General features: G+C 32.3%; 2 protein-coding genes across 2 annotated transcripts in view; one reads left to right on the forward strand and one right to left on the reverse strand.

The window, feature by feature from the left end:
* LOC139425935 (CD151 antigen-like) overlaps nt 1–12,524 on the forward strand; it is a 17,498-nt gene extending 4,974 nt beyond the window's left edge. Inside the window, exons 3-5 of the mRNA XM_071182785.1 lie at nt 1,513–1,590; nt 10,104–10,280; nt 12,317–12,524. Of these exons, the coding sequence (XP_071038886.1) occupies nt 1,513–1,590; nt 10,104–10,280; nt 12,317–12,490 (429 nt within the window). The 3' untranslated portion in view covers nt 12,491–12,524. The remainder of the gene's footprint in view (nt 1–1,512; nt 1,591–10,103; nt 10,281–12,316) is intronic.
* Nucleotides 12,525–14,999: 2,475 nt separating this feature from the next.
* On the reverse strand, nt 15,000–21,941 carry LOC107454166 (actin, clone 403). Its single transcript, XM_016071249.3, has 5 exons — nt 21,722–21,941; nt 19,682–19,814; nt 18,277–18,564; nt 16,856–17,345; nt 15,000–15,367 (listed from the first exon to the last, which is right to left on the reverse strand). The coding sequence occupies exons 2-5, from the start codon at nt 19,805–19,807 to the stop codon at nt 15,141–15,143; spliced, it is 1,131 nt and encodes a 376-aa protein (XP_015926735.1). The 5' UTR covers nt 19,808–19,814; nt 21,722–21,941; the 3' UTR covers nt 15,000–15,140.
* Between the last annotated feature and the right edge of the window lie 2,802 nt (nt 21,942–24,743).

Genomic DNA, 24,743 nt, shown 5'->3' on the forward strand with positions numbered 1-24,743 from the left:
CTAATTTAACAGAATTTTGTATTATATATATATATATAACCACGAGAAAACCACGAGAACCTCCCAGGGTTAGCCTGATGGCAAAGGGCTAACCATTGTGAATATTTCACGTCAGCACTGTGGTCGGTGCATGCCAGATGCAGATTCGTATCGACCAACCATCGCTGGATTCGAAACCCTGTTCACTCATTGGAAGGTAAATGCTTGTGTTTCGCCTGAGCTTGAAAAAGCGCGCCATCTAATATTATTATGCTTTTAGTGTTCTCAATCTAACGCGTTCTTTCAATTTAACTTTCAAGGCAGCAAGCAACAAATAAATTTGGAAAACTCACCTAGCTTGCTATGGTGCTACCCAAAAAATAGCAGATGGCGCTATTTTACACTAATTATACCCAAATAAGGGATAACACTCAAAACATGGCTGATCTTACACATTATTTATGGTGTAATGTTAATTTTCTTAAATTTATTTTGGACTCACGACCTGACAAAATATGAACGACAGAAAACTCTTATGAATGGTAAAATTACGTGTAAATTTAAATTGAAATCACAATGATGAAATTTCCTAGAACCTTAAGCCTGTTCACACATTGCCTCGTAAGCATAACATAAGCGGAGGGATACACCAGAAGTTTTCTAAATTCCTTCCGGTTTCAGGAAGCTTGTTATTGTTTATATTCAGTCAACCATCCACTGACCTGTTACCACTCGAATTTTGAAATTTTCGAATGGCGGCACCAATATTTTTTAATCGAAACGTGATCTTCACAGTAAAATACAGAAAATGGCGTTGGAACGATACTTTTAACATAAAAAAATGGCCGCTTTTGGCAGGGATTAAGGAAGGAGAATTTTATACGTTTTCGATGTGTTAACCCTTTAGTTCTACTGAACGAGTTCTGACATGAAATCTCCGTGATTTCATTGCTATTTCTCGCTCTTTTTATCTCAGTATTTCGCGCTAAAACTATCATTCCAATTCTACCTACATTTTTGAATACTTTGCAATCACGTTTTCTTTAAATCACGTTTTAATGACGAAAAGTTGAAGTCGCCACTTAAAAATTTAGAAATTTGTTCACTGTAGCTGTAACTGTGAGAGTTTATTTTCAATCATCGCAATGTCAATATAACTTTTGGTCATAGATGGCGCCACTGGAAAAAAAACAATCGCACCCTTCTGCCTTAACTGGTAAACGTCAACAACAACAAAGTTGCTTTCCTTAAATATCACCATAGAATATTTTATTTCGTTTGGTCAAGTAGATAGGCTACTGGAGGTCCATTTGTATGGGAAGTCCTTTATGATCGCCCTAAAATTGGTAGTATTAAGTTGTAGAAAAAAAGAAAGAAAAAGGAGACGTTTTCCTTAAAAAAAATGCTACCACTTTCCAGGAGCTAAACTTACGCAATATTGTGCAAGAATTCCTCAATTAATTAAATTATTGAAAATATATTTAGTACATTACACTTCTTTTTATAAGAGATAGGCATCCATTTTATTTCTAGGCGCTTCGAAATGATTCTTTATTTCTGATGCAAGAAGCATCTGATGATCGAATTAAGTTCTTTCAAATACAAGAAAAAGTAAGAGAAAAATGTCCTTTCTCTTCTTGTTATTAATCAATAAAAATTGTTCTAATAATTATTCTCGTTTAATAAACGTTCTCGCTTAATACTTTAACGAAATCTCATATTTTTATTTAACAGAATCTCGTATTCCATTTTAACAGAATACTATAATTTAACAGAATCTCGTATTCTTATTTAACAGAATATTCAAATTTAACATAATCCCGCATTCTAATTTAGCATAATCTTGTATTCAGATTTAGCAGAATTCATATTCAAATTTAACAGAATATTATAATTAAACAGAATTTCGTATTCTTATTCAGAATATTAGAATTTCAGTGACTTTTCTAATTTAACAGAATTTTGTATTCTAATTCAACAGAGTCTCAGATACCTATTTAGCAGAATTTCATATTCTAATATAACAGAATATTAAAATTTAGTACCATCTCATATTCTTTCTTAACAGAACATTATAATTTAATAGAATCTCGTATTCTTATTTAATCTCGTATAATAATTTTACAGAATCTGGTCACACAATTCTTCAAAATTGTTCCTAAAAAAATTAACAAATTATGTAATTATTGATATTTATTTTCACTATTTATAATTTAACAGACTTTATGCATAATTCAACAAACTATTTTAATTTAACGGAATCTCGCATACCAATTCATATGAATCTCGTATGCTAATTCAATAGAATATTGTACTTTAAGAAAAAATCTCGTAAGCAGAACATTATAATCTAATAGATTCACGTATTCTTATTTCAAACAATCTCGAATAATAATTTCACAGAATCTAGTTACACAATTCTTTGAAACGATTCATAAAACCGTCAACAAGTTACTTACTTTTTGGGATTTGTTTTCTCTATTTATTTAATACAGTTTCAAGCATAGGGGAAAACGGATAAAGTGGGCTCATTGACAGCTGGAGTCTTAGCCATTTCTTAGCGCTGACACCAAGCTTAATTTCAAATACTAAGGCACTTTTCAGGTAGAAAAAGTACTTACCCCTAAGTTACTTTTTTCGTTAAGAAGAGACTGTGTTTATTTGCTCGTGCCAACGCTGCCACCAATATATTAGTCTCTAAAAACGTATGAATTCTTGCCACAAAGTCGATCAGCTAGCACCTCAAAATTTATTTATTGACAGTGCTACAGATACACAAAACAGACTCATAACAAATTTAGCAGAGACACAACATTTCAAACCCACCATCCTTTTCTACGATAATTTTAAAAAAATTATCAAATATCCTTACAAATGCCACAATTCATGTGTATACACAAGACAATATGAGCATCTTAAATTAAAAAGTGTGATATTTGTTGTTGTAGTTGTAGTTCATTTACGTCGCCCTAAAGCTGCACAATGGGCTATTGGCGACGGTCTGGGAAACATCCCTGAGGATGATCCGAAGACATACCATCACAATTTTGATCCTCTGCAGATGGGATGGCGCCCCACTTCGGTAGACTGACGACCTGCACGCGAAGTCGAGCACTTTACGGTAGAACAGCTTATCAAGGACCAATACCGCACTCACTCGGTCCCTACGCAGACTAATCCAAGTGGTCATCCACCTGCACACTGACCGCAGCGAGTGATGCTTGACTTCGGTGATCTGCTGGGAACCGTGTCTTAACGATCAGTCCTCTGCTGAACTGTGATATTTAGTCTAAAATAAAAGGGTGGAAATTATCATACTTAATTAAACAGTTATTTAAGACATTGGTGTCTTGGAGCACGTGGTCAGCTCAATTTGATACTAGCATTGAGACCACTGACGCGTTATTATCAAACGCAATAAAACATTTTTCTTGGATCTATATTATATTCTGTATAAAGAAGATTTGGACGCTAGGTGACTGAGTGATAAGGCTTCGCGATCTTGTGCCACGGGTCCTTGGTTCAATCCTCGGGTCGGACAAGGTTGACTCAGCCTTTCATCCCTTCAGTGGGTCATTAATGCCAGCTTGGGGAATAAACACTGGGGGTTCCGATGTTGGTTGACCACCCTACTGGAACATCTGCTCTTGCACCCAAAACCTGAAGTCAAGGAAACTGAGATGGGCTCAGTAGGCCTTGGCCCTCCATGAGCTGTCACCCCACTGAGTTCATGTTTATAAAGAGGATTTAAAAATACGTTGGATCCAACTAAATTATTTTGCTGAAACACATTAACTTCTTCGGTACATATTCTGGCAGAATGGGGGACAGCTATTTCTTCTTTTCTTCATTTTCGTGCATAACACCCGTGATATTCGAAAAATAGTTCGAATAATAGGTACAGAAGAAATAATACCTTTATTATTAAAATGAGACTATTTTGACGTCAGTGTCATGCTTAATCATAATTTAACGAGTAAAATAACTATTTAAGAGAAAAATTTAAAACTTTACTAAATAACAATTATTGGGATATTGTGGAAAAATAGGTGAAAAATCACAATGATTCCTATAATTCGTAATTATTTTTTAAAAGATTAAGTAATTACAAAATAATTTGAAATTATAGCCAGTTCATTTGGATACAAAGAAATTATGCAGTACATCAGATATAAAAACAAATATGTTTAAATATTTGAAGAAGATATTGAAGACATATTGAAGGAGAGAGAAAACATTTCGAACATTACATCTCTGAAAAAAAAAAAAGACTTAATTTTCCAAATTAGAATGAAGGCAGAAAGAAATAGTGCTGCCCTCTATTAAGGTAGAAAGTAAACAATTCTGGTGAAAACTAATTTTCTAATAATGTATATCAAATAAAATGCTCATTTATGACAAGAGCAGGGGCGGATCTACATAAGGGCTTTTTGGGCTGCAGCCCAGGGCCCCGTGAAAACAAAGGGCCCCAGTCCCCTCTGAAAACAATAGGTGATATTTTGAATTAAAAAAAATATCTAATATTAAAAAAAAAATTATAAGGTTGGCAACCCTGAGATCAATCAACCCATGCATGTGCGCGTCTATCGAACGGAACGGGGAATTACCCGTTGCTTGTTTTTGGTCAGTGTATTTTTTCGCGTCTATTACGGCGGACTTCCGCAGCGCCGCTTAACGCCCGACGTAATTTTTTTTCCGCACTTCTGTTCTCATCGTCAATGACAAACTTGTTGAGTTTACTAATTACTGTCTTGACTACCATAAACCCTCTGATCCCACTGAAAACTATATTGGTGTTCAGCAAGAGGGCGGTAATACCGAGGCGGAAAGAAATTTAGATAATATTAAGTTTGAGAAATATGTTGACGTGGGCTTGTGGCCAGAATTGCTAAATAATGATTTTATTAATGACATACTCTCACATGAAATGACTGACTTTTAAAATAAAGATCCGAAAAATATATAATCAGCTTCAATAAAGAAATACAAAGAACAAAACAGAAAATTTTCAAATACGTATTTCATTAAGAAAATGAAAAATGGTCAATCGCACTGGAAAGATTTTGGTTATATTATTCAACCAGGGTTGGTACTGTTTATTGTTTGACTTGCAAACTTTTTCTAAAATCCCTTCTCAATGCACAACCTGATCTTTTGATTGAAAACACATAGGAGCTTGTTAAGAAAATCATGAAAATTCTAATGAACATGAGTTGTGTGGTTGACACGTGAAGGCAGCAAGTTAATTGTATCATTAAAGGACTTCGTGAGCAACATAAGGCACCAATCAGATCAGAAGATAAAGGACTACGAAGAGAAAGCTAAAAAATTAAGTACTAGTGTGGGAATAGACTACAATGACATAAACAAGAGACGCATTACTCCAAAATTTTCAGATAAGTCTACAGATAAACTCTCAGTATACGGCGCAGAAGAATTTAAAAGAGACACGCTAAACGTTGCGTGGGATAAGCTGATTATGGATTTAAACAAAAGGAGCCAAGTCTATGAGATGTATAGCAAGAAATTCCAATTTTTAATGGATTTGCAAGACAAAAATATGGAAAACATAGATCTGGAAAGTGTACGTAATATTGTTGATTATTATCCAGATGGCGTAGACGAGCATTTAGTGAATGAGTGCATTCAGTTAAAATCTTATTTACTTCAGTCTAAGCTAGAGTCTTACACCTCTTGCAGTCAAATTTTTATGCTAATTTATGAAAAGAAATTTGTTGACGTTTTCCCAAATTGCTACACAATCTTAAGGATTTTTTTAACTTTTGCCAATCACTAGCTGTGAAGCTGAGCGCTCTTTTTCCAGGATGTCATATTTAGAAAACAAATGTAGGACAACAATGTCGAACCTTCGACTAAATCATTTATCAGTTCTTTCCATAAATTGTGATTTAACGAAGGACTTACAATGTGATGAGCAAATAAAGAAATCTGCAGCAGAAAAATGCAGAAAGGTTGCTTTATAATTTATGTAACATAACTATACATAACCTGTCAATTTCTTTTGCAATAATGTTGTACAGTTGCTGTTTGTATAGACAAATAAAAATAAATAAAATTATTTTATTGTTCTATTTTTTTCTATATACTTATCTACATCACTATAGAAAACAGTTTTTTGACAAAATGGCTATTAGGGCCCCAAAGTAGTTTCAGCCCAGGGCCCCACAAATTCACGATCCGCCCATGGACAAGAGAGAGGGGTTTGTAATTTTCTCATTTATTTATTTTTTTGAGGCTAAGGGAATGAGCAACATATTTACTTAATACATTAAAAGACCCCTATTTTCAAACTTTTCTTATCAAGAAAAAAAATTAACAAAAAAATGAATTGAGGGAGAGTTTTAATTTTTTAATAAAAGTTGAATTCGAGTTAGGAAAAAAATGGAAAAAAACTCGTCGCACTAGAGCTGCACAATGGGCTATTGGCGACGGTCTGGGAAACATCGCGGAGGATGATCCGAAGACATGCCATCCCAATTTTGATTCTCTGCGGAGGGGATGGCACCCCCGCGTCGGTAGCCCGACGACCTGCGCGCTAAGTCGAGCACTTTACGGTAGCACAGTTTAATGAGGACCAATACCGCACACCCTCGGTCTCTACGCATACTGATCCAAGTGGTCACCCACCCGCACACTGACCGTAGCCAGTGATGCTTGACTTGGGTGTTCTACTGGGAACCGTGTCTTTATGATCAGTCCACTGCATGACTTACCAAAAGTGGGCTAAGCCCCCAATTCACTAACTCTCACCAACTCCGATGATTGCTACGCAATAATTGTTTCTTGGCACAAAACAGTTGAAATTATTCAACTAAATGTGTATGAGAACACTTGTGCCATCACACCCCACGTTCAAATATTTCTCTTGTGATGCTATTAAAACATATTAGTGGACATAAATCAGTTTTTAAAATAACATTTATAATTAAAAGCATAATGTTGTAACAAATTTGTGAGTTCACAAGTGTAATTTAATATATTCGCTTGCCAAACAGACAGATATATTTTCAATACAATGTTTCCACTCATCACCTTGTGCATGAAACTGAAAGTTAAGTTCTGAATCATTAAACGATTTTCTTTAACTATAATTCATATCTATATATATATTTATCTTACACGGCGACAAAAAAAAGCCTCATTACAACTCCCCGAATGGCAACGCTGGAAAATCGACCAATGATTGCCGCGAAAAATGTCACATGCCACATCTAGCTGAGGTGGCTCAACATATAGCGCTTTTAAAAACGGAAACTGAAATAACCAGAGAGAGCATTCTTACCAAGTGTCAGCTATCACACTATCAACTGCAGCAATCTCATACTATTAAGCTAGGCAGAAATGAGTAGTCTTTGTCGATAGATCTCTATTTTAGTATTTCGTTAAAAGCGCTTTTTTTCACGAATTTTACAAATTTATTTCACGATTAACTATAGCCAAAATTTTAACCTTTTTGAAGAGATATCAGTTTTAGAAATTTTATCTTAAGATTTTATACTATAGCACATTTCTGATAGGTTTAACGAATTACATGTCATTTATTTGAATTCAAATTTATTTTAATGACTTAGTATTTATTAAAAGATGTAATTTTTTTTAAAGTTGTTATATGGATTTGAATGATTGTTTTGAATTCTTAGAATTTTGTGCATTTGCAATGTACCTAAGTCAGTAGCGAGCGAAGCAAACCATATAAGATTGCGTAGCAATTTTCGGGGGTTGGCGAGAGTTAGCGAGCATGGGGCGCAGCCCACTAGTTAGAATATTAATGTAATTAGCACCAAAAAATAATAATTGTAAAATGTTTAATAAGAGCGGGCACTGATTTAGCTAACTTTATCTCAATATGTAACGAAGAATTACGTTTTTCTAATAATAATAATAATAATAATAGTCCTCTTAAACTCTTAATTTAAAAAACAAACAAAATTAAAAACGTAATAAGAGTACAAGTAAATACCTTTAAATTAGGGATGCAAAAATATTTATAGGAAAACAATACATTTATGACTTATATCAATTTTATACAGATGACAACCAAACCAATAAAAAATTTAATGTGGATTCTACCATGTGAACACCGAAGTTAAGCATCACTGGCTGCGGTCAGTGTGCTGGTGGGTGACCACTCGGATCAGTCTGCGTAGGGACCGAGGGTGTGCGGTATTGGTCCTCGTTAAATTGTTCTACCGTAAAGTGCTTGACTTCGCGTGCAGGTCGTTGGGCTACCGAAGCGGGGGTGCCATCCCCTCTGCAGAGGATCAAAATTTTGATGGCATGTCTTCGGATCATCCTCAGAGATGTTTCCCAGACCGTCGCCAATAGCCCATTGTACAGCTCTAGTGCGACGTAAATGAACTAGAACTTGAAGTCTACCATGTGAACAGACCCAGTCTTTCTTATACGATTATCAGTGCTCGACTCCGTCACCATATAATTCTGATCCCAATCCTGAGTCAAGTACTGGAACATACTAGCCATCGTAGAGGAACTTTTTTGATGGAACTAACTTGCATTTTTGTTACATGGAGAGGTAAACCACGAAACGCTCCCACTACTAGCCTTACGGCAAGCGCATTCTAACCCATGATCCGTCTACCGCTAAGAATGTTTTAAGTCAGCGCTGTTGACGCTGTGGTCAGCACTGGGGCCAGAATTCAAATCCACCAGCAATCTCTAGAATTGGAACTTGGGAGCATTTCATTCGGAAGTGAGCTCTCGATCACCTGAGTCAAAGTGTTGATATTTTTCTTCAACGTTGAACTGATTTTTCTGAGAGTTTAATAGTGTACTTTTTTGTTACAANGTAGGAGCAACGCTGGCCCACCTAATAGGGTGCACCAGAAAGAGTGGCCAAAACATTTACCCCGTAAATGCCTGAATCGACGAAATGAATCGACGCATTGGAAATAAAACTTTAAAAAAAATCGTTAAATGTTATATGAAAACATAATAAGTGTTCTGAAAAATCCTAATTTTTATGATCAGCTGTTGCTTTCGTTCGAATTTCAATTGAGGAAAGAAAGCATTGAGAAATCTGGAACTGATTTACAGATTTCGAGGTCCAGGACACAAACTTTTTCGGATTATCGGAATAATTTTTCGAAAAAAAATTTTTATTGAAAATTATTTCTAGAAAATCTAACAAATTGTTTAAAAACAAATTGTAATCCACATTTAAATCAATAGTTATATTTAGTTAATGGTAAGGAAAGAAGAATGAAAAAAATATGTTTATTTCTTCGTTTATTTAATAATTTTATTTCGCGTTATAAATAAAATAAATTGGTTGAAAAAAACTTCATACACACAAATTAGAAATTATAAAGTACGTTTTGTTTCTGAATTCAATCCAAGTATCCTAACTCTAGCATTTTTTTGGGGAGGAGGGGGTTTCTGTATTTTTCTTTTATTATACTCTACTTGCAATGTACTATCATTTCTTACGATGGTACTTTTACTATACTCGTCTTAAATAAAATGAGTGCCTTGCGCTTATACGATTTCCCCACTTTCCATTATCATTTCTTCGTCAAATCTTCCCTCCTTCCGCGTCTGTGTATTCCCAGTTTTTACTGAAACGTACTGGAATAAGTAAAAAGGCAAGATTTACCGAAACCATGGTAACAGAGAGGAGAAACGACTGGAGAGTGGGGAATGTTTATTCCATTTACAAAGGTCCCGCAGTGGACAGATCGTGAAGACATGGTTCCCAGTTGAACACCGAAGTCGAGCATCACTGGCTGCGGTCAGTAAGTGGGTGCATGACCACTTTGATCAGCCTGCGTAGGAACCGAGGTCACGCGGTACCGGTCCTTGTTAAACTGCCCTACCGTAAAGTGAACGACTTCGCGCGCAGGTCGTCGGGTTACCAAAACAGGGGAGAAATCCCCTCAGCAGAGGATCAGAATGGCATGTCTACATATCATCTTCAGAGATGTTTCCCTGACCGTCGCCAATAGCTCATTGTGCTGCTCTAGTGCGACGTAAATAAAATACCTACCTACATCCATTTACTGACAATAAACCACCAAACGAATTGCAAAGTTCGTTTGTTTATTTTTTGAACGCATGAAACTTAAACATATCTCGTTTGATGTCAGAACAAATGCTGCGGATCGAAATCCTACAAAGACTGGTTCGAGACTCCCTGGTGGAAAGCAGAAAGGAAGAAACATTCGAATCTTGTAGTTCCCGAATCCTGCTGCAGTGTACCGGGATGCGAAATCGGAGTTCCACCATTTTATGACGTCACTGATCTTCGCAATTTGTATCAGCAGGTAAAAATATAAAGCTTTTTATCTATCCCTGTCAAGGCTTAATTAACCGTTTGAGCCCCAAGAGGTATAAAAAGCACTGTCGAAGAATCCCAAACAACGCTTTCTCTAAATGAGTACGAAAACACCCAAGCAACGTGACAGCGCTTGTTTTCTTTTATGTCGAGAAATACCAGCGGCGCGATAGCACTCTGTTTATTTCATATCGATTAATCCCAATCGGAGCAATAGCTCTTCTTGTATTTGTCAGTTAACGCGTCTTTTACCAGGTAACGGGTGTGACGTATGGGTGTGGCAGAAGTCGAATTCTTGTCCATAGATGGCGCCACTGGAAAACAAGAACAATCGCACTCCCTCTGCCTTAATGACATACGTCAACAACAACGCGTCTTTTTCTCATCGCTCCATCACAGTTTGCAAAGCGATTAGACGTATTCTTGCTTAAGTGTTTCTCATTGTAAATAATTGTGTGTTTCAAACTGATTCGACGAAGCAACGCAAAAAGTAAGTAAAAAATTAATCTAGATTTACTGTTTACCTTTTTTTAAATTTGGTGCATCCCCCAAAAAGTAGAATGAATCGAAAAGGAAAATCCATGAGCATAATCGCAAATCCATGTGATCATATTGACGACGGTGACGACTAAATTGTTCCTGTAAAGTGCAAAAGATAACGCATTTTGAATACTTCCAAGGAGAGTGATAAAAATGAAATAAAAAAATTTATTTTGCAATGTATTATTGCATTATTATAGTATTATTTTACATATTGCAAAGTGTACTATTTACATTAAAAGGTGCTGTGTGATGTACTTGCTTCAGCAAATCTGAGCGCGCCACTTCGACAATCGGTAATGCACGGTCAGTTGTCCACAATGTTCGAAATGTACTTGGTTTTCTCGACATAAAATCTCAACAACACGATGCTTGGGACTCAAATGGTTAATAACACAAATGCAGCAAAAACGGACCTCGCATTAAATTGTAGAAACAATTCGAATTTTTGGTAGGTAGGTAGTAACACGCATCATATTGTAAGCAGTTGATATTCGATATTTCATTACATAGTTATCAGAATTTATTATTATTATTTTTTTAATTTATTTTTACTGTTGAAAATCTGAAAATCTTGTTTTCTATTTTATCATATAGATGAAATAGAAAGAAAGAGAGAAAATTATAGACTTAAAAAATAGCATAAGCCTTTACATGACTATTTAATTGCTGCCCTTCAACGCTAAATACCTCAATTCAAGGGCCATTAATGTTTTTATATAAAATAAAAGGATAGTATGCTTTTTGAAAGGGGTAAAAATATATTGCAAATTAGAATTGTAAAGCTGTTCATTTTGGAGGATGAAATTCGAAGAAGAAAAAAAATTCTTTTTTTTTTCTTTTCCCAGTAATACAGGCAAAAATCTGGCGATCTTCTCGTTAATCTAAAGAAGGTTGTGGAGAATCTTTACCAGTTATAATCTTTACCAAATGAATAATCCAAAAAAAAAAAAGAAACTGAAGCGAAAAGTAATACTTATAAACTTAAGCCGTGGGGGCTCAGAGAATAGAGTGCTCGCCTCCCAATGAGGTGAACCGGTTCCAAATCCCGGCAATGGCTGGCTGGTTCGAATTCCGCACCCGGCTCACACCGACCACAGCGCTGACGTAAAATACCCTCAGTGGCAGACGAATCATGTATTAGAGTCCCCTCGCCATCAGGCTAACCTTGGGAGTTTCCCGTGGTTTTTCTCTCCATGTAACGTAGATGAGGATTAGTTCCATCGAAAAGTTCTCCACGAACTGTAACGATAAGAGAGTAGCAATTCTGGCATTTTTTTACACCAATGGGAAATAGACCCAAGTACCCACCATTTAAAAAAAAAACATTTATGATTATTTACTTTAAAATGGTTTGTAGATAAGCTGTCGAATCGGCTCGTTTCGCTGACAATCACATTGCTTAATTTGTAAGTTGAATGTCATTGTCTTTCGTTCATTACACTTGAATGTTGACAAACCTTTTTTTATTCTTCATTTTTCCAGTGTTGCCAAGATACAATCCGTGATAGAAGAAATCTGCAACAGTGGGTTACAGCTGGCTTGACGATCTTGTGTGGACTCTTACATCTTATAGCCTTTTTTGCTCTACACTATCGCGCCAATATTATTATCATACTGCAACAAGAACTGGCATCAGCACGGATGGATAAATCTTAAATTGATTTGTTTCCCCAAGCAGTCTTAATAGCATGCAGCCCCCCCCCCGGGCACAAAAATTTTTCAGACCCCTATAACATCTTATAATGTTTAAGAACTAACTAAAAAACTTCACATACATAAAAATAAATCATTCCTCAGATGTGATGCTATGATTTTAACAAATTTAAACATATTATGATTACCCCATAAACTGAAATGAAGCATTTTTAAACTATGCATTATTTAAAAAAAAAAAAACATAGAAAAGCAACCAGTTGTAATAAAATAATTTTCATAACCATGGAAGTTAATTAAAATAATTAAATTAAATAAACATAACGATACAACAAATTTAAAAAAAATAAGAAGGTATTAATTATTTTGTCAAACTAAACAGTTGTCAAATCTTAAGTACCTAAAAATTTTTATTGAAATGTAGAAAAACAAATTGGTGACAAACTATTCAAATTATTGATGCTTGGTGACAAACTATTCAAATTATTGATGCGTGATAATCAATCACTATTTGTAGAGAAAAAAATTCACACTTTATATAATAGAATTTATTTTAAAAAATATATAGGCCAATGTTGTTTATTCTTAGATTTTTTTTTAATACAATTTATAAAAAGAAAGATTCTCAAGGAACCCCTGAGTGCATGGCACTGCCCGGGTGTGTCCATGCGTAAAGATGGTATTGTCCAAATGTAATGGTAAATGTGACATTGGAAACATTTGCATGCTTTGAGTGGTATGTATTAGTAATGTATGTGTATTAGTCCTGCTTGCAACGAAAACTGCTGTTGACAAGATTTTAAAATATATTTTTAAAAAATTAAGTTTTTTGTCATTTTCGTGTAAAATGTATCACTTTACTTATTTATGTTATAAGAAACCTTGACAGGTTTGACATTGTGCCTAATGTTGAAATTTAAAGCAAGCTCAATATTTATATTTTCTATGAGAAACATAATAAAACGCCTTATTGAATGTTTTTTAATTAATATTTATCATTAATTCTTGTTTAATTAGAAATTTTCTTATCAGTTTTCAAATTTAGCTCAGTATTGTTACTATTAAAATAGATACTACTCAAAAAGCTATTTCTTTTATCAAAAACAAAAATTGTTATTTGTAGAATTGTTTGCTCGAAAAAGCATGACCTTTTTCCCCTTTATTGCTTTTAATAAACTGATTCACTTTAATATATAAATACACTTTTTTCAGTAACTGTACTAGTGCATCCGTATGCCTTTAAGTTAAAAGAAGTTTTCAAATTTATTGCTGCAGCGTTGCTATAGAATAGTTTGTTAAAAAGCTGCTTGATGTCCTATAAAAACAACAGAAACCACAACAGTTTAAATTAAAAATTCGAAAATGATTGCGGAAATTAGCCATATTTAGAATCGTTTGCTTTAAAAAATGTGTTCTATTTCTGACATTGATAAACTGTTTTTTCAATAAATTATGCATATTAATGCACGTTCAATATAACTAATTATTCATATTTAAGTTATGCCTTCATGTTTCTGATGTTCAAGTCTTTTTAAAACACTACGAACCACAACAGTTTAAATTAAAATTTAGAAAATGATTTCGGTAATTAGCCATTTTCGGAATAGTTTGCTTTAAAAAATTTGCTCTGTTTCTAACTTTGATAACCTGTTTTTTAATAAATTATGAGTATTAATGCACTTTTAGTGCAGCTAGTTAATCGATTTAATGTAACTAATTATTTATATTTAAGTTATGCAGAATTTAAAAGTTAATTTAAGCATATTCTTTATGAGAAATATGATAAGAATGTTGACAATTTCACTTCAGCTTTACACGGCTATATTAAGGATAGTAGAAACGCATGCTTCTACAATGCCACCAAGTTGAAGATCCAAGATTTACACGAAATTTCAAATGCAAACTTGTAATAATTATATGGAATATAAGTTTTAAAAAAAAACTATAAATTGCTAAGTGTAAAAAAATGGCTTTCATCAATTTAAAACTATCACTCTGCATTTTTTTCTTCTTCTCATAAGAATTTTTTTGTTTTAAACTTAAAATGTATTTTGTTTAGAATTTAAAGTTGAAAAATTAATTTATCTAATTTGAAATTTGTCATAAAAACTGGTGAAGAATAAACATCTTAAAACTATTTTTAAAAATAATTTAGTTTTATTTCTAAAACCCTAATCTAGTTTCCTTTACTCTCTTTAAATTTAGAAAAATTGAAATCCTGAAATATCAAGTATTAGCTCATTTAATACTCCATTTTTGACTTCTGTTGCATGTGTGGAACATTCAAAATAAAACAAATTTCAAGATAAATAATTTTATTTAAAATATTATTTTTATATATATGTATATATAAGTACTATTTTAAAAATGGTTTGATCAGTTTAAAAAATGTATAACATATTTCTTTTATATCAAGTCAGTTAAAAGTCTCGCCAACACGAACAAACTGCTGTTTCCTGAAAAGAATAACTTAAATAGTTCTTACAAATGAAATAATAAATATCACCTCATCTTCAATTAGATTAATAAATAAACTTTATTATACAGCATCATCGAAGGACAGTTGTTCTCTTGAAGAAAAAAAAACAGCAGGATAAACACTGAGCAGTTTTTTGATTGATTATTTACGCACGTAATTAAATACAAGTTCTGTTTAGAAGCACTTGCGGTGGACAATGGATGGTCCAGACTCATCGTACTCCTGCTTTGAGATCCACATCTGTTGGAAGGTGGAGAGTGAGGCTAAGATGGAACCTCCGATCCATACGGAGTATTTCCTCTCAGGTGGTGCAATGATCTTGATCTTCATGGTGCTTGGGGCAAGAGATGTAATTTCCTTCTGCATACGATCAGCAATACCTGGGTACATGGTGGTGCCACCTGTAGGAGAAGAATTAAATCATCATAAATTATCTATAATCAAAATTATTTTTCAAAAATTTCATAACTGAGTAATCTTGAAATCACTAAAATTTCTGAGTTTTAGCACGATAGCTATGCTATAAATAAATAGGGGTTATCTATAGGACAGCCTACTAATTGACAGCTACGGCAACCGATAGGAGTATTATATAAAATTTCAGCATTTAAATAAGGATGTTTTCAGGAAAGAAAAAAAATTTTAAACATTGATATTTTAAATAGAATTAAAAAAAATTAAGAAACACCATTTATATTTCATTTGAAATCAATAAAATTACGCCTCTCCATTCCCTGGCTGCTTAATTTTTGCTGATGATTTGTAAGAAAAATGTGATCTTTTCGATTTTCAGTATAATGAAAGTAGAAAACAAAGTTAATGTTAGCCATATTAAAAAATGTAGTTTTGAAATAATTTGTGTTAGTTGAAACGAAGTATTTATCAAATGTACTAACCAATTTAAGAAAGAAAGTTTAAAATGAAGTAAGAAACTTGTTTCAATTTAGGTAAAGGAATAATTTTTATACTAACTGATGGATATCATCATCAATTGTTCCCAGAAATTACTCACAAACGATTATCAAAAACTACTAGCATAATAAATTTATAAAATTACTTACTATAGATAATGACAAGCTTATGATAGCTTAAAGTTACTAAATAGAATTCGTGGTAAATTTAAAAATTACGACCTATACGTATATGATAAGTTTACGATTGCCAAATTATTTTTAAGATTGCTATTTAGAACTTTTAGATACAGACGACTTAGAACTTTTTGCCATTAGGCATATAATTTCTAAAAGCTCCAAAGTACATCTTCAGATGTGAATTTTAAAAGTATATCTTAAACAGACGTTTGTAGTAAATACATCTTAGACATTGAATTCTAAAAGTTATAAAGTTAAAATTGCGAAATTGTGGGATTCATTTTCATATTATTGCAGAGTGGAATTCGTCACAAGCATATGAACGCTAAAAGTTTCAAAGAGTGAAATCCATCTGTATACAAAGCAGAATTAAAATTAACTCCATAGAATATGATACCTAAAAAAATTTCAAAAGTACATCTTAAGCAGACGATTGTAATAAGTACATCTAAAACAGACGATTTCTATAAGTTACAAAGTTGGAATTGCTAAATTGTAGAATTCATCTTCATATGATTATAAAGTGGAATTCGACTCAAGCATGTGAAAGCTAAAAGTTTCAAAGAGTGGAATTCCTCTGCATACAAAGTAGTATTAAAATTAATTCCATGGAATATGATAACTAAAAAAATTTTAAAGTACATCTTAAGCAGACGATATCTAAAAGTTACAAATTTGAAATTGCTAAATTGTGGGATTCATCTTCATATGATTACAGAGTAGAATTCATGAAGGCTAAAAGATTCAGAGAGGGGAATTGCAAAGTAGAATTAATTTGAAATAGAATATGATACTTACCAGAGAGTACAGTGTTGGCATAGAGATCCTTACGGATATCAATATCGCACTTCATGATGGAATTGAAGGTGGTCTCATGGATACCGCAAGATTCCATTCCCAAGAAGGATGGTTGGAAGAGAGCTTCGGGGCACCTGAACCTCTCATTGCCGATGGTGATGACCTGTCCATCAGGCAACTCGTAGGACTTCTCGAGGGAGGATGTGGAGGCGGCGGTGGCCATTTCCTGCTCGAAGTCCAAAGCGACATAGCAAAGCTTCTCCTTGATGTCTCTTACGATTTCCCGCTCAGCTGTTGTGACGAAAGAATAACCACGTTCTGTGAGGATTTTCATCAGGTAATCAGTGAGATCTCGGCCGGCCAAGTCCAAACGGAGGATGGCATGAGGAAGAGCATAACCTTCATAGATGGGTACTGTGTGGGATACACCATCTCCAGAGTCCAACACAATACCGGTGGTCCTACCGGAAGCGTAGAGGGACAATACAGCCTGTTTCAAAAATTAACAATTTATTATTGCCATCAATACATATAATATAAATTTACTTTTGCCATCAGTTAGAAGCGCTACCGATTATAATAAATTACTATAGTTTCAATTTCTAATTTTTTAACTTTCATTTAAAATTGAAAATTATCTTTTTTATATATTCATTTTAGACTAAACACAATAATTTTTATATTAAGAGCACTTAAAGGAGCTTTATTGAAATGAGATATTTAATAATATTCTTTGATAATATTTGTATTGTTTTCTGAGATTCCTAGAGATTAGCTGTTTTCTGAGATTCTCAGGGATTATTTTAATTGCGCTTTGTAAATATTTATGATTCAGAATTTAAAAAATAATTCTATAAAATTTACACTATTTTCTGTTATTCTGCAAGATTATTTTTGTTTTTACACTAGAAAAATGAGTACGACTTTTGCTTAAATATTTTGATAAGTACATTTTTTAAAGAGATAATTTAAAAATAACAATAATTTATTTAACTGTTTTCATTTTGAACTTAAACTTCTTATTTACTGGTTAATTTTTACTTAAAGTGTTTTGAATTTTGCTTGACATTATTCAAGAAAATAAAATTTTCGCATGATACTTCAATTAAAAAATCAATGCTACTTCAATTCAAATTTAAAATTCCGGTAACTTTAAAATCTGCTATAATTACCGTTATTGAGTCTAAAAATATCTGGCTAGCAAAAGCATGAATTAAAACGAGATAAATTAAAAACGAAAGCATGGAACAATTTATGGAACAACAGAGAGTTACTGATTTTTTATGAGAATAGTTTTTGCTTTGGATTTAAGGTTCACACTAACCCGTTACAGGTATTTTAATTTGATTTTCTTTAGTTTATGTGTGGTTGTGAAATTAAGGTGTTTTTGTAAAAAATGAAAAAAGAACTGTTTACCGTACCTGGATGGCGACGTACATAGCTGGAGTGTTGAAGGTTTCAAACATGATTTGTGTCATCTTTTCCCTGTTAGCCTTGGGGTTGAGGGGAGCTTCTGTAAGAAGGACGGGGTGTTCTTCGGGGGCTACTCGGAGTTCATTGTAGAAGGTGTGATGCCAGATCTTTTCCATGTCATCCCAGTTGGTGATGATACCGTGTTCAATGGGGTATTTGAGAGTGAGGATACCTCTCTTGCTCTGGGCTTCATCTCCTACGTAGCTGTCCTTTTGACCCATACCGACCATCACACCCTGAAGAGAAACATAATTATTAGCATCATGGACAGATAAGAAAGTGTCTTTAAACTCCAAGCTAAATAACAATTTTATTAACTTGCTCTAAGGAATTATCGGAATGGATAAGTGTTTGAAAACTTTTAAAATTGAGAAATTTTTCTATCTGGATTAATATTATTAAAAATGTTTATGAGACAAACAATATTGCCTCGGGGTGACTTTTCAATTGGGTGTACCACAGCCTACGTCACACGTCCTGTTATTCCTTCTAAATTTAATTAGCGACAAATAAACTTCCAGCAGCAAATGAATATTAAGCGAAGCTTGTTGGTGTAAGTCACTGGTCTCAGTATAATTTGCAATTATTTTTTAATATTAAGTATTCTTCAGTATAAATTTTAACTAAAACAGTTTAACTTTTGAAAGCTAAATGTTAAATATTTCAGTCATAGATTTTTACAAATTGTGTTAATTTTTAAGTATTAAATATTGAAATAGTATGACAAAAAAAGCTTACAATTATTTCCTAAATTACATGCATAGTTCAGTATTAAATTTAACAAGACTGGTACAATTTATATTTATTTTTTAGCATTAAATATTGTCTAGCATTGTAATTATGAGACTAGTTCAATTTATATTACGTTTCTGCTTTGCTGATGTTTTATGCATTAAATTTAAAGGATTAGATGTTTATTTTTAAAATACGAAATATTGTGAGACTAATAAAATTTAAATTCATTTTTGAACTTCCAATAATACTTAATATTTGAATTTTAAAATCTTAACAATTAATGGTCTAAATATTGTAAGAAGAGTATAATGTAATTTTTTTTTTTTTTTTTTTTTTTTTTTTTTTTGCATTTTAAGACAGTGATTTAAATATAACATTGCAATGTCTTATAAGACTGCACTGGCTTTTTTTCTAAATTAAAGGATTCACTTTCAAAATATGAAACACTGTTTGACCAGTAAAATTTAAATTCATTTTTAATTTCAAATAATATTTGAATTTTAAAAACTTAACAATTTATGTTCTAAATATTGTAAGACCAGTATAACTAATATTTTTTTGAATTTTAAGACAGTTTATGATTTAAATATAGCAGTGGAGTATTTTTTAAAGACTGACCTGATGTCTGGGCCTTCCAACGATGGAGGGGAAGACAGCTCGGGGTGCATCATCTCCAGCGAATCCGGCTTTGCACATACCGGAACCATTGTCAACTACGAGAGCGGCAACGTCGTCGTCACACATGGCTTATCTGAAATCAGTAATACAAAATTATAGTTTGGTAAAAAAATAAAAACTGTCTCTTCTAGTGCACAAACCATAGATCCTCATTTTTTGACTAAAGAATAGTTCGAAGGAATTCCATTCTCATATTTTAACTAAAGAATAGTTCGAAAGAAGAATTCGATCCGCATATTTTGACTAAAGAATAGTTCGAAAGAAGAATTCCATCCTCATATTTTAACTAAAGAATAGTTCGAAAGAAGAATTCCGTCCGCATATTTTGACTAAAGAATATTTCGAAAGAAGAATTCCATCCTCATATTTTGACTAAAGAATAGTTTTCGATTCTTTAAATTTGTCATGTGATTTATATCCGGAATGCTGCCATACATTAGTACAACTTTCTAACTAATTAAGATTAAATGGATCATTCACGAACTTTCTTTCAACAAAATAAATATTATTAAAAAAATCAGTTAATTGTTTAACAACAAAAAAAAATTCGAATGATAAGAATTAAAAACTTTTCGAACGGATTCGTTGAAATTCAAAATGTTTTTAATATTAAGTTTGAATACTATAAATGGCAGCAACGAAAATCAGAAATGTTTAATTAAACTTGAAATATCGAGAAATCTATTAAGTTTTCAGAAATTATCGTAAGAAGTTTAAACATTTAAATTCTATTTATTTTATCTTAATGTTTCCGATTTATAAATCAATCAGAGAACCAAATAATGGCTTTTGCAAATCTTAATGGCAAAATTCGGCAACCTAAGCAAATGTACATATATATTTATTTAATCTTACAGGCTATACTATTCTGAATAATCATTTAATCAATAGCACAATCTCACGAAATTTTCAAATCCAAATTGAGCAATAAAATAATTTCGAATCTTATACTTAATTTCAACGATTTCACGGGTTCAAAATATTCACAAAAAAAGATAGACTGGGAAATCCAAAGGAAGTAATAAGTCGTAAAAGAAAATTTTGGAATTTTAAATGCTAAACTCAATCTGAAATTTTAACAAATTCTAAAATTCCGATGATGGGTCGGCTAAATGGTCCGATTAAGAATTTCAGAATTTTGAATCTTTTACTCAATCAAAAGTTTAGATTGATAAATTAAATTAAACTTTAAAAAAGAAGAAGAAAAAAATCGTCACTTAGAACCATATACTTTCACTATTCAATCAGAAAATTTCAAAAATTTAATCACAAATTTTAAGACTAAAAATTCAGAAAAGGAAAATTCGAAATTTCAAACCCCACATATTTACTATAGAATTAGAAATTTAATAAGGCAAGAACTACCGGGAAAAAAAACACTCGGTATTTAAAATCCTATTCAATGAGAAATTCCATGTAACAAGAAATGTCATTAAAAAAAATTTTGGAATTTCAAATCCGATACGTTAATTCTTCAGTCAGAATTTTAATTCGGTAAATCTTTAACTGAATAATGCGAAAAAAGCTGATTTTGAACTTAGAATCGAATTTTTTTACTGTTCAATCAGAAATTTGTTCTGGCGAAGTCTGAAAAAAATTCTTAAAAGCTCATTCGTAACTTTGAATTCTATACTTATATTAATTGATCAGAAATATAATTTGGAAAAAAATTCTTAATCACAATTTGGTAAATCTTTAACAGAATAATACGAAAAAGCAGATTTTAAACTAAGAATCGTACTCTTTTACAGTTCAATCTGAAATTTGATCTGGCAAATCTCAAAGTTTAAAAAAATCCTTAAAAGCTCATTCGTAACTTTGAATTCTATATTAATTGATCAGAAATTTAATTTTGAAAAAGAAAAATTCTTAACTAATTTCGGAAATTTTAAATCCTACGTTCGATTAATCCTAATGATCCAGGTTTGAGCACTGCATTCACAAAAAAGGTTAATCCAATAGGGTATTAATCCAAATTACCGTTGGCTTTGGAGCGGCGAAGAGAGAAACAACTGCTGCTGTTGCTGCAAGAGTGTTGAGAGTGAGGATTTCGAGGTGTGTGCTGGGCTTTAAAAATGGGATAGCGAAGGAGGATTCCTTGCCTCTGCCATATAGGGTTGAAGGAGGATGGAGCGCTATTTCGGGTACACACACAACCAAATATGAAATGGAGGGGGAATCGTTCAGTCGGCGTGGGAGAGGGACCCCCTTAGACGGCTCTATTTTGAGGAGGGCGCGTTCTCGAACATCACCTACTTTAGAAGCACCCACAGGCATGCACGTGAGGGAGGAAGGAATGCATATTCTCACACCATCAACAAACATCAATGATCCCCAGGGTCAAACCCCATTACAATCCAGGAGATTCTCTTTAGAAGAAAAAAAAAAATGTTCGAATTTTATGAGGAATTAGATTAGTAGTAAAAAATTAAAGATGTAAAAACATTCGAAATGCAAATGCGATTAGAACAAAGAAACATTAAATAGAATTTCTATTGTTGATATTCGATTTAATGTTCCTTTGTTCTAATTGTTTTTGTATTTCGAATGCTTTAATGCTTTTATTTTTTTTTAATTTGTTGTTGTTCCTTACGGGTTTGCACATCAAGTGTTGTTGCTAGAAGTAATAATAAAAAATAAAAAGAAGATTCATAGATCTGATTAATTGAAGTTAATACAATCCAGGATACTTTCCTTAGGAAAAAAAACGTTCGAATTGGTTGAGGGAATTAGATTGGTAGTAAAATATTAAAAACATTAAAACAGAACAAAGAAACATTAAATAGAATTTATGTTGTTGATATTCAATTTAATGTTCTTTTGTTCTAATTGTTTTTGTATTTCGAATGTTTTAATGCTTTTAATTTTTTTTTAATTTGTTGTTATTCCTTACGGGTTTGCACATCAAGTGTTGTTGCTAGAAGTAATAATTAAAAATAAAAAAAAGATTCATAGATCTGATTAATTGAAGTTAATACAATCCAGGATATTCTCCTTAGGAAAAAAAACGTTCGAATTGGTTGAGGGAATTAGATTGGTAGTAAAATATTAAAAACATTAAAACAGAACAATGAAACATTAAATAGAATTTATATTGTTGATATTCGATTTAATGTTCCTTTCTTCTAATTGTTTTTGTATTTCGAATGTTTTAATGTTTTTGAATTTTTTTTTTATTTGTTGTTATTCCTTACGGGTTTGCACATCAAGTGTTGTTGCTGGAAGTAATAACAATAAATAAAAAAAAGATTCGTAGACCTGATTAATTGAAGTTAATACATCCAGGAGATTCTCTTTAGAAAAAAAATTTTCGAATTGGATGAGGGATTAGATTAGTAGTAAAAAATTAAAACCATTAAAACATTCGAAATACAAAAACAATTAGAACAAAGAACCATTAAATAGAATTTCTACTGTTGATATTCTATTTAATGTTCCTTTGTTCTAATTCTTTTTGCATTTCGATTGTTCCAATTTTTTTTTAAATTTGTTTTTGCTTATGGGTCTGTGTGGAGTGTTTTTATACTCCAGCAAATGATGTTAATCAAGTGTTAATGCTAGAAATAAAAAATAAAAAGAGAGATTAGTAGATATGTCCAGAATGTTAATTACGTTCGGATTGAATGAAGAATTAGATAAGATAAGTAGTAAAAAATTAAAAACACTAAAAAATTCGAAATACAAAAACAATTAGAACAAAGAAACATTAAATAGAATTTCTATTGTTGATAATCGATTTAACGTTCCTTTGTTCTAATTGTTTTTGTATTTCGAAAGTTTTAATATTTTATTTCTTTATTTTGTTGTTATTGTTTATGGGTCTGTTAGGAGTGTTTGTATACTCCAGTAAATGACGTGCACATCAAGTGTTGCTGTTGGAAATAAAAAATAAAAAGAAAGATCAGTAGATATGTCCAGAATGATAATTACGTTCTAATTGAATGAAAAATTAGATTTGTAGTAAAAAGTAGTTTTTAGTAAAGTGTAGTAAAAATTTGTGTAGTGTAGTAAAAATTTGAAAGAAAGTATTTGAATAGTGTAGTAAAAATTTGAAAGAAATTATTTTCTTTTCGTGCAATCCGCTTACTTTCAGTTTAAATAAAAATAAATCTTAAATATATAATTAAACAAATAAATGTATATTACTCAATTACATAGCAGAAATCGTAAACGATATTTATTAATTTTTTCAAAAAAAATTACTGAGCAGAAATAAATTAAGAATGGCGAGAATAGAAAGCTATTAATATATTCTTACTTTCTTATATTACAAACGATTTCTTATTTCTTTTGCACAAATGTAGAAAATAATTCCAAAAGCGCTACCATTTACGGAATAAATTACCAATTTGTTTTTTGAATAATCCCAAATGTATTTGATGTTTCATATTCTTTTTATAACTTAGAAAAAAAAATATGAAACTGAGAATCAAAAAACGATTATGAAAAGAGCATAATTTCTTTCCAAAAAGCTAGTTTCTTTTTTGGTTATGAGGTATTCCCTCCTAATGATTTGAAGAAATCAGCAAACATGAAAAACATATTGAGTCCTTTTTGTAGGTTATAAATTTTTTTACCGTGAAAACTAAGTATTCTACTTATTTCTTTTAGAAAATCGTCATTTCGAGTTTTTCTACACATTAAAATACAGTATCCTTTTCATATTTTTGCCTAAAGTATAAAATATTGTCACACGCATTAAACAAGGCCATCTAAGCTGATGGTGATAAGTATTTAAGCGTTTAAAATCATATCAATAATTAAAAGAAATCATTCTCGAAACAGTACATAGTAGACCAAGAGATTTATGGAGGTTACGGCTCAACCATGTCGTGACCAACGGACAATGTGGTCAGTATTGCGCACGATAACACCTTTACTCTCCAGGCAAGTTGGGACCAATCGACTGAAGCTGGGTAAGCTTCAAACTGCCACTGAGAATCGAACCCTAGTTATGCACAATGACAGCTCAGAGTTTTTAACTGTCAAGCTATCACCGCGC

This window comes from Parasteatoda tepidariorum, chromosome 6, assembly GCF_043381705.1.
Source record: "Parasteatoda tepidariorum isolate YZ-2023 chromosome 6, CAS_Ptep_4.0, whole genome shotgun sequence".
NCBI lineage: Eukaryota > Metazoa > Arthropoda > Arachnida > Araneae > Theridiidae > Parasteatoda > Parasteatoda tepidariorum.

Bases quoted from the DNA above. Each gene is read 5' to 3' on its own strand.
- LOC107454166 (XM_016071249.3), bottom strand. From the start codon at position 19,807: ATGTGTGACGACGACGTTGCCGCTCTCGTAGTTGACAATGGTTCCGGT. The intron at 18,565-19,681 runs GTCAGTCTTTAA...GTTTCTCTTCAG, and splicing joins TTGGAAGGCCCAGACATCAG to GGTGTGATGGTCGGTATGGG. The intron at 17,346-18,276 runs GTACGGTAAACA...TTTTTGAAACAG, and splicing joins CTATGTACGTCGCCATCCAG to GCTGTATTGTCCCTCTACGC.